The 11169-nt window shown below is 38.9% G+C and overlaps 1 protein-coding gene across 1 annotated transcript in view; it reads right to left on the bottom strand.

Annotated features, from left to right (window-relative positions):
- Positions 1 to 10729, bottom strand: part of LOC102434705 (deoxynucleotidyltransferase terminal-interacting protein 2-like) — a 14777-nt gene extending 4048 nt beyond the window's left edge. The window contains exons 1-4 of the mRNA XM_006108347.3: positions 10560 to 10729; positions 5847 to 5942; positions 3743 to 3907; positions 1897 to 2006 (exon numbers count right to left, since the gene is read on the bottom strand). Of these exons, the coding sequence (XP_006108409.1) occupies positions 1897 to 2006; positions 3743 to 3907; positions 5847 to 5939 (368 nt within the window). The 5' untranslated portion in view covers positions 5940 to 5942; positions 10560 to 10729. The remainder of the gene's footprint in view (positions 1 to 1896; positions 2007 to 3742; positions 3908 to 5846; positions 5943 to 10559) is intronic.
- Between the last annotated feature and the right edge of the window lie 440 nt (positions 10730 to 11169).

The following is an 11169-nucleotide window of genomic DNA, read 5'->3' as shown; positions in this document are numbered from 1 at the left end:
TTCCTAAGCCATCAGTAGGACATCCTTAGTGCTGCCGCAGAGGGAGGAGAGGCTCCCACCACCACTGCTGTGCTAGCCAGCCATGAGCCTGGCTTCTGGCTGAGCGGCGCTCCCCCTGTGGGAGCACACTGACCACCAGGGGACAGCTCCTGCACTGAGCATCTGTCCCCTGGTGATCAGTGCGTGTCATAGCGACCGGTCGTTCTGCTGTTCGGTCTATTTGCATATTAGCCTTTTATTATGATAAGTGTTATTATGGGCAAGGCCTCTAATTCAATTTTTTTTAGGTAAAGGGAGGGGCAGAATTTTCACTTGAGCCTGAAGCTAAAATTGCCCTTAGCTCAAAAATCTACATACCACTGAGACACATTTTGGTGAGGCTCATTCTGAACATTCTGACTGCAGAAGTGACTTCCACCACGCTGACCGAGCACTGACTGCTACAGGGGCTGCGATCAGACCCTGCTTTTCTCTCCCAGCCTCTGTCTGGGCCTGATCGCAGCCCCCTCGGCAGTCAGTGCTGGGTAGCCTCAGCTGAGGTGCCATGGCAACCCAGCATGCCTGACTTCCGGTGTTTGGTCGAGACTTCGGTCGTTTTGGATGTTACGGACCCTGGCTATTTATATATATAAATTATTCTTTAGTGTTCTAATACCTAAGTGTTACCCACATGTTGTGGATAAAATTGAGCTGTATTTTGTAATCTTGAAGATGGCAATCTCAGAAATCACAGCAATGTTGACAGTGCTTATTTCCAAATTTTTACCATTACCCAGACTCATTAAATAGCTTCCATAACATTTTCCATACCCACAATCTATATTATTTTTAGAACCCTTGATAAATATTTTCACTTTTGCTATTAAACCAATCTGGGACTTTAGCAGATATGCTTTTAAATCTCCTATAATATATACATAGCTGCTTCAAGGAGCTTTAAACATATTCAAATTGTTCCCATCTTTAAAAAATCCTCTTAAGTCCACATCTACTAGCCCTGCCTCTCTCTTCCTCTTCACAACAGAACTTCAAAGAGTTGTGTCCATTTCTTCATTTTCTTTTTTTAAATTGTTGAGATGTCTTAAATGTCTTTCTTTTTATTAAAAAATATTTTTTTTCTTATTTATTTCAGAGAGGAAGGGAGAGGGAGAGAGAGATAGAAACATCAATGATGAGAGAGAATCATTGATCGGCTGCCTCCTGCACGCCACTTACTGGGGATCAAGCCTAAAACCTGGGCATGTGCCCTGACCCGAAATCGAACAGTGACCTCTTGTTCAACACTCAACCATTAAGCCACAATGACTATGCCATTTCTTCACTTTCAACTCACTCTCCAGTTTTCTTCCCTATCACTCCCCTAAAGCCCCTGCCAGTTACTGTAACTAAATCCAAAGAAAGTTTTTAGTTCTTATCTTTCAGCAGCATTTCTGTTAATCACTCCCTCTGGCTTATACTTGCTTAAAACATTCTCTTTCCTTGACTTCTATGTCATTGTGCCCTCCTGGGTTTTCTTAATGGCCCCTTGGCTATTCTTTCTAGTCTTCTTAGCAGGCTCATTCATCTCTAGCCAGTCAAATATTCTTATCTCTCCCTAAGCAGTTCTAAACTGGGAATGCTTATGCCTTGCAGGGGACATTTGGAAATGTCTGACGACATTTTTATTGTTATGAATGGGGTATTGCTACTGGCATATAGTGGGAAGAGGCCAAGGAGGCTGATACAATGCACATGAAAGTCCCTCCTAATAAAGAATTATCCCATCCAAAATGTAAGTAGTGCTACTGTTGAGAAGGCATGCTAAAATAAAGCATTTAAAAATATCTGAAATTTTAAGTTTATGCATATTGTAAAGGAAAGCATACATATTATAAAGCGAAACATAAATTTCTTTACCTTCTAAACTCAGAATCAGCCAGCAATTCTTCCACAATAGTTTTCTTCCTTTGTTTCTTGGGAATTCGTGAATGGTAGAAGTCAGCTGGATTGTCAACAATGGTTCCAATCTATGAGCAATTGATAAAATAAGTCATGTGACACCTGAATGCAATGTTGCTTTCTTATTTCAGAGTAGCTCTTACAAAATGTATTTAAAGAAATGAAAAGCATAAGCATACATTACACCAACATTAAAGTTAATTTTTAAGAGCAAAAATAAATCACCTATTCAATCTCCATTAGGTCCTAATGACATTTCTTCATTAGTTTATAATAAACCCAAAATTCCTTATATAATTTAGTGCTAGACAGTACAGTAAATTCTTGATGAACAGTGTAATTAGAGAAAAAAAGTGGGACAGGTAATATAAACTTTTGTTTTAGCTTCCCAAATTAATGAAATCAACACAGAAATTCTACTTCCCACCTATTTGATCTCCTAGATCAGCGGTTCTCAACCTGTGGGTCATGACCCCTTTGGGGGTCAAACGACCCTTTCACAGGGGTCGCCTAAGACCATCGGAAAACACATACATAATTACATATTGTTTTTGTGATGAATCACTATGCTTTAATTATGTTCAATTTGTAACAATGAAATTGGGGGTCACCACAACATGAGGAACTGCATTAAAGGGTCGCGGCATTAGGAAGGTTGAGAACCACTGTCCTAGATTATCATAAATGCTGCCAGCTTAGAACCTTCTTATTGACCATTCTGCATTAGTTCATAGATTCAAACAAGTAAATTTTACCGAGTGTCTACTATGTGCCAGGCACTGTCCTAGGTATAGGGAAACAAAGATAAAGATCATATGGTCCCTGGCAGTGAGTAGCCCAGTCTTAGAAGGAAGATTCACAGACAGGTAACTACAAAATTAAAGCATAACACAGTATTATGCTGAACAAAAGATTACAATGCTCTAAAAACTGAGTGACCAATTGTGTCTAAGAGAGATAAAGGTTTCACAAAGGATGACATTTTAGCTTGGTTTTATATGGGTAAAATTTCAAAAGCAAACATGGCAGAGTCAAGCACAGGCAAAGTCAAATGCCAAAACAGTCTGCATATTTCAAGAAGACTGAGTAGTTGTGTGTGTTCGCACATAAGAGGGCTATGTGACAAAGTGAGGACTGGTGAACTGGTTTGGGTGCAGATTGTGAAGGGACCTATCAAGGTCACAAAGAATCACTGAAGGTATCATTAAGTGATATCTGTGCTATCACTGAACAGACTGCCCCTTTTTTAGAATAACTGGCTACAATATGGAGGATGTACTAGAAGGGAGGGCAGACTATTCTAATTAATAATCCAGATGAGTGACATGAAAGGTAGTCAAGAACAAAATGAATTTGAGAGCTCCAGAGGATGACTCCATTGGACTTTCATCTGAAAATACTTTGAAAACCAATTTTTAACTTATTTTCTATTTGCCTGGGGATATCCCTCTACCTTGAAAAGAAGAGTTGGTACAAATGATTCCCTCCTTCCCCCTCCATTCTGTAAGAATTCTTGCTCATAGGCTAGTAGTATTCATGGATAGAACACCCACCTTTAGGTTCCACAACTTTTAGAGAGCTGATGTAGGAACCTAGTTACCATCTGCAACACTGTTTCTCTCTATGGAAAGCCATTACAAGCTGGTGGCTGTCTGAATTGCGTTCTGGCCATTATTATATGGCCTGAGCAGATGTGCATTGCAAATATTCATCTATCTTAAGAGTGAACAGAAAGGTCACACTTTAATGCTTTCAAAGCTAAAATCCACAGAACGTCACCACCGTTACTCTGTTTGCTTCATACCTGGAAGTACTTAGGGAAACCATCCCTATCGTTTTTCTTATAAAACCTTTTTGGGTCCATGCCAGCTCTCATCTTCAGTGCTTTGAGATCATTTTTTAGTTCATCTGTTAATTCTGGAGCTTTCATACCAAACCAGCCATCGCCTGCTGTTTTTTGTCGCTCTTTCTGAAATTCAGATTTCAAAAATAAACAACATTCTAACTTTAATAAAGTGTATAAACTATACCTTATTTCCCCCCAAATTGTACATACAGAAAATTTCATTAATTAAAACAAATAAGGTGTTACTTTACAGAATGTATTAGTCTCCAGATTTATCTTGCATAAAAGGAATGAAACTACAAAAAGTAATCTCTCTGGTAAATTAGGTAAAGCATTACCGATGTCAAAAATGAGGGCTCCTTTAAATTTTGCTGACTTACTGGGAGAAAAACCCACAGCTTTAATTTCTATTGTCTAAAATAGTCTACATAAGAGATAATGTATAAAAACATTTTTGCTTCTGAAGTTTATATGTAAACATTAACACTTTTATTCAGCCACTCAGGTATCTCAAAGTCACTCACTCCAACAGTCCAGAAATTTGTATTACTTCTTAAAAAATAAAAATAACCTGGCCAGCGTGACTCAGTGGTTGAGAGTTGAACTATGAACCAGGAGGTCACAGTTCCGATTCCCAGTCAGGGCACATGCCAGGGTTTCGGGCTTGATTCCCAGTGCGGGGCATGCAGGAGGCAGCCCATCAATGATTCTCTCTCATCATTGATGTTTCTATCTCTCTCTCTCCCTTCCTCTCTGAAATCAATAAAAATATATTAAAAAAATAAAATCAACAAATTAGCCCCGGCCAGTGTGGCTAAGTTGGTTAAGCATCTCATCCCCTGCACCAAAAGGTTGCCAATTCAATTCCTGGTCAGGGCACATACCCAGGTTTTAGGTCCAGTCCTGGTCAGGGTGCATATGTGAGGCAATTGATTGATATATTATCTCTCTCTAAAATCAATTTAAAAAACATATTAAAAAAATTATTCTTTTAAAAACTCCTAGCAAGTGATTTAATTTTTTGTTCCATTCATACAACCAATATTATCTAGTATCTACCATGTGCCTAGGTGTTTCATATTAGTGACATTATTGGAGCACCTTCCTTAAATTTCCTCCAAACTCTCTTGATAACTTCTTTAAGCTTATCAGTTGAAATGTCAGATAGAAGCAACACCCCGCTCCGTATTTTACTAAAGAAACCAGTTCATTTGGTAGACTAAATAAACTAGATTTTTAGCTGTCCACATTAAGTTCCCTACAATAGCCTGCAACAGACAAATAGTTCTTGGCCTTTAGTGAATGGTACCCATAAGCCAAGAGGAATAGTGATCTTACATGGTAATTGTCAGTTTTTAAGGAAAAAAGTTATATCTATGTGCACCACTCAGTGCACTTTCACTTTGTGAAAATCCATATAAAATATGTTTATGGAACCACATTTTATAATATAAGCCCTTAGGTATCTGTAACAATATTCTTCCAAAAAAAAAAAATTTTAGTTGTATAATCATCCTATCTAATATAGAGGGAATATGCTAATTGACTACCCTGCCCTCAAAGATGACGGCGCCCACAGCCAATAAGGAGGGAATATGATAATTAACTGCCACACCCTCAAAGATGGCAGCGCCCACAGCCACAAGATGGCGGCACCCAGTCCCCTCAGCCCCACTGGGGCAGCAGGCGCGCAGCAAGGTCAGGCCCGCCCCCAAATGGGCCCAGCCGCTCCGCATGCCTGCCTCCAGAGACCCCCAGTCCCCTGAGCCCCCCAGAAGCCCATGGCCAGCCTGAGGCACAGGTAAGCCTCGGATGTCAGCTGTCCAGTCGCCCAGGCCTCAGGTAACCAGGGCTGACCGATGCTTGGGGTGTGATCGAGCGTTGCCTTCACCTTATCGCCAGGTCGTCTCCCGCCCCTGAGGGCTTCTGGACTGTGAGAGGGGGCAGGCCAGGCTGAGGGACGCCCCACCTCCAGTGCATGAATTTTCATGCACCGGGCCTCTAGTGTCATATATGAGCTGAATATATCTAAACATTCTAAATAATGAGCCACTGTACTTACTCTGCGTTGTTTTTGAAGCTGATGTTTTGATTCACGATAAGGTGGAACACAGTAGTTTTTTTCAAAATCAGGAGTAATGATGGCTTTCTGCATAATCTATAAAAACATTAAATTTGTTTTAAAACTTCAAAATGTCATATTACTTTTTCATCATTTTTTGCCTTATTATGGAAACATCTCTCAAGACTGAAGACTAGATTCTCACAGCCAGTTGGCCTGGAGGTCAAATCCCCACCCCCGCCAGCGTGTTACCTACAACAATCAAGGCTTAACTACAACAAGACTGTGCACAAAGACCACTAGGGGGGTGCACCAAGAAAGCATAAAAAATGCGGAGACAAAGAAACAGGACACAAATGACAGAAATGGAGGAAAGCAAACTGCTGGATATAGAGTTCAAAACCACACTTTTAAGGTCTTTCAAGAAATGTCTAGAAGCCGCCGATAAATTTAGTAAGACCCTCGAAAAGACTGGTGAGACTGCCGATAAATGTAGTGAGATCCTCAAGAAATCTAATGAGACCCTCGATGTTGTGATAAAGGACCAACTAGAAATTAAGCATACACGGACTGAAATAAAGAATATTATACAGACTCCCAACAGCAGACCAGAGGAGCGCAAGAATCAAGTCAAAGATTTGAAATGCGAAGAAGCAAAAAACACCCAACCAGAAAAGCAAAACGAAAAAAGAATCCGAAAATACGAAGATAGTGTAAGGAGCCTCTGGGACAGCTTCAAGCGTACCAACATCCGAATTATAGGGGTGCCAGAAGATGAGAGCAAGATATTGAAAACCTATTTGAAGAAATCATGACAGAAAACTTCCCCTACCTGATGAAAGAAATAGACTTACAAGTCCAGGAAGCGCAGAGAACCCCAAACAAAAGGAATCCAAAGAGGACCACACCAAGACACATCATAATTAAAATGCCAAGAGCAAAAGACAAAGAGAGAATCTTAAAAGCAGCAAAAGAAAGACAGTCAGTTACCTACAAGGGAGTACCCATACGACTGTCAGCTGATTTCTCAACAGAAACTTTGCAGGCCAGAAGGGAATGGCAAGAAATATTCAAAGTGATGAATACCAAGAACCTACAACCAAGACTACTTTATCCAGCAAAGCTATCATTCAGAATTGAAGGTCAGATAAAGAGCTTCACAGATAAGGAAAAGCTAAAGGAGTTCATCACCACCAAACCAATATTATATGAAATGCTGAAAGGTATCCTTTAAGAAGAGGAAGAAGAAAAAGGTAAAGATACAAATTATGAACAACAAATACGCATCTATCAACAAGTGAATCTAAAAATCAAGTGAATAAATAATCTGATGAACAGAATAAACTGGTGAATATAATAGAATCAGGGGCATAGAAAGGGAGTGGACTGACTATTTCCGGGGGGGAAAGGGGTGTGGGGGGTGTGGGAAGAGACTGGACAAAAATCATACATCTATGGATGAGGACAGTGGGGGAGGGGGAGGGTAAGGGCATAGGGTAGGGTGGGAACTGGGTGGAGGGGAGCTGTGGGGGGAAAAAAGAGGAAGAACTGTAATAATCTAAACAATAAAGATTTAATAAAAAAAAAAAAAGACTGAAGACTACTCCAAATATATTCACCTTTTAAAAACAATGTTTTTATTGATTTTAGAGAGAGAGGAAGGGGGGAGAGAGATACAAACATCGAAGGGAGAGAAATATCAACATCGATCAGCTGCCTCTTGCACAACCCCCCACTGGGGATAGAGCCTGCAACATAACCATATGCCCTGACCAGGAAACTAAACCGGTGACCTCCTGGTGCATAGGTCAATGCTCAACCATTGAGCCACACTGGCTGGGCTATATTAACCTTCTTTATGCACATACTACTGCAAAGTTGTACCTGTCTTTAAATTTGTAAAATATATTACAACTAGAGGCCCAATGCACGAAATTTGTGCAAGAGTAGGCCTTCCTTCCCCTGGCTGCCGGCACTGGCTTCCCTCTGGAACTCAGGACCCAGGTTTCCCTCAGACCACTGGCAGGCACCTGGGATCCAGACTTCCCTTGCAGCCCCGGCTTCATCCAGAAGGATGTCCAGTTAATTAGCATATTATGCTTTTATTGTTATAAAAATGTTTTAGAAAGCAAATTGAAGGATTTTTTTAGGAAATCTATGAAATCGATCAGTTCAACTTTTTTTTACTAATCTGAATTTGCACACATTGGAGTTACATTGTGTCCACTTGTACTTATTGGTGTGCAACCAGCCACCTGCACCAAACAACTGGAAAATAAAGACAATGGGAACAATGCCACAATGGCTCTTGAAATCCCTGAAGAAAACCTGACAGGTTTTTAGTAAGTTCTTCTGATGGTGGTAAAACAGCTTGTAATCTGAGGAGACAGGCTAGACTATTAAGTACATGATACAGATTTTGATTCAACAACATATACTTTTTATGTTATACTAATGAGATCATCCTATCTAGACAAATCTGCTTTTTCCAACTCAGTGTATCTCCGATGATCTTTAAATGTCAATTTATACACAGATCAACAATTTTCTTAATAGCTGATACACACCACAGGTTTCCTTCTGACATTTAGTTTTAACAGTTTCTATTAAACATATTCCCATTAATCATTATAAATACCACCTCTGCACACTTGTGATTACTTTTGTAAAACAAATTCCAAAATGTGTTATTTAAAAATTTTACAGGTCATGCTAAATTGCTTGCATTCAAATAGTATAAACTCCTACCAACAGTTAATCAGGGCCCTTATCTTTATTTTGTCACCAACACTGAGTGTTATCTTCTTGTATGTTGTCAGTGGTGTCTCTTGGCTATTTTCATTTGCTGTTGATCATCTTTACACATCAAGTCCTCTTCTGTGGGAATGCCTGTAGTTTTTTGTTTTTGTTTTGTTTGTGGTTTTTTTTTTCATTTTAAATTAGGATTGTGTTATTAATTTGTAGAAATGTACTTTGTATCTTAGTGATATGAATGTAGTCCTTTACTTGTCTTTAAGGTGTTTTTAACTGCTTAAGTTTTAAAATTTTGTGTAGTCAGTCAAATCTGTTAATCTTTCCTAAATTACTTCTGCATTTTTTTGTCTTTTTGCCTAGGATGATTAAATATTATAATAAATACCATTTATGTGACTAAAAGAAGCCTTAGGGTAATTAGTAATTTCCCCCAGTGCCAAGAACTAAAAAAGACTACTCCTTTGTCCTCAAATTAGTTCATAGGAAATACGCATATATTAATTTGGTCAATAACATTTGACATTATCAATTATCAATTCAGACATACCCAATTCAGGTTTAGGCTTAGAAGTTTCTGGGTAGTACAGTAGCAGTCTAGACATTCCTATCACTCAGAAAAGAGAGCAAGCCATTTAACAAATTATTAAGAAGTTGTTGTGTATCAAGTACCATACTAGGGTTTAAGACAGTGGTTCTCCATTGGGTGCAATTGGCAATGTCTGACGACATTTTTGGTGTTTGTGAATGTGTGTGCATATGGTGTGGGGTGTGGATGCTATTCGCATCTAGTGGGTAGAGGCCAAGTCTGCTGCTAAACATCCTATAATGCGCAGACACTCTCCCACAACAAAGAATTATCCATTCCAAAATGCAAATATTGCTGAGGTTGAGAAATCCTGTTTTAGGAATATAAATATAAAAGACAATAAAATAACAATCATATAACGATTAATAATGGATCCGATCAATACTGGATGTTGCAGAAGCACAAAGGAGGTTAGGGGAAGCACTAGGATCAAAGAATGTTTCTCAAAGACAGTGATCTACCTCTGTATTAGCCTGGGAAAGATCAAGGTATGTTAGGTAACTAGCAGTCTTCGATGGCAAGAACGCAGCAAGTGAATAGAGTTGGAGGAATAAAGGCACATTAAAAGCTCTGAGGAACCACTGAAAGACTTCAACAGAGTATAATGCTCAGATTTATGTTTTTAGGAAATCTAGCAAGAGTATGGAGAATAGCTTGAAGAACAATGAGTAAGAAGGCTATTGCGGTAGTCCAAAGGCCTGCATGAGCCAGTGACAGTGGGGTGAAAGGAGGAAACAGAGTAGAAAGTATGTAAGAAGCCTTGTAGCCTAGGATTTTTGATTGCAAAATGGAAAGATTTTGGCATCATTAACCATGATAGAGAATACAAAAGAAGGAGCTGGTTCAGGCAGAGAATAGAGAAGTAGGGCAATTAGTGAGGTCAAGTGCCTGAGCACATGTAAAGAACAGACTACAGGCACCTGGATTTAAAGTCTTGAAGAAAGACCTGAAGATGCACAAGGCTAGAAAATACAAATGTGAAGCTATGCAAGGGGACGGCTAAAGCTGAGGATTTGGATGAGATTACCTACCCTATAATTTTCTTCTGAAATTAAATGTACAATTTTAAGTCTTTTCCTAGTGAGGGAGGCAGGCACTCACAGCCTTCAGATTCTCATCACAGTCCAGAACAGTTAAGAACTAAAAGTATAGCAAGAAAAGAGAAGAAAATACAACTCCCCCTGGGACATAACTGGTGGGTGCAAGAGAGTCATCCTTTGCAGCTAGGACTTCATAAAAAAGAGTGACGATTATTCTGGAAAGAAGAAAAAAAGGAGCACAGCAGGCTTGATATGATTTCACTGTAGGAAAATTGGTCTCTTATCAAGGACTAATCATTTCTAGAAGTAATTGGCTAGTTCTATGTAACTTACCTCATTTTTCTTTTTCTCCTTGATCTGTGTTAGGGTTTTCTTGTTTGATTGTAGTTTGTCTGCATTAAAATTTATATACAAACCACCCAATTGCTTGATACTCAGACCAGGGTCTATGGTGCTGCTTGTCAACTTCAGACTGAAAGAGAAATGATCACTTAAAGATCAAGTAATTAAATCAAAATGGAAACAATTGAGACTATTTCAAAATTTCTTTTTTCCCCTTCTCTCCCCCTTTACTGTCAACGACCAAAACAAATCCTTATCTTTAGAATGAAGTTTTGAAAAACTGAACAAATACATAATCTAGTAAAAGACATTAAGAAAAAAATTCAGGGATGAATAATGAATTAAGCAAAAGTTTTTTTGGTAGCACATGCAAATTTATTCCTCAGATTTTCTTTAAGAGGATTAAGGCCATATAATATAACGATTGATTTCTTAACAGGATTTTTATAAAGAAAAGAATTACAGAAAAGAAGATGAGTTGCCTCTGGCAATTTGGCTCAACTTCATATATAGGTAGTGAATCAATAAACGTACAAACTTTCATCTCTAAAACCAATGAGATAATACAGGAAGATAGTAACTCTGATAAAAATTAAAAATA

The sequence above is a fragment of the Myotis lucifugus genome, unplaced genomic scaffold (assembly GCF_000147115.1).
Source record: "Myotis lucifugus unplaced genomic scaffold, Myoluc2.0 scaffold_2134, whole genome shotgun sequence".
In the NCBI taxonomy this organism is placed as follows: domain Eukaryota; kingdom Metazoa; phylum Chordata; class Mammalia; order Chiroptera; family Vespertilionidae; genus Myotis; species Myotis lucifugus.
This window is presented reverse-complemented; position numbering and strand designations above follow the sequence as displayed.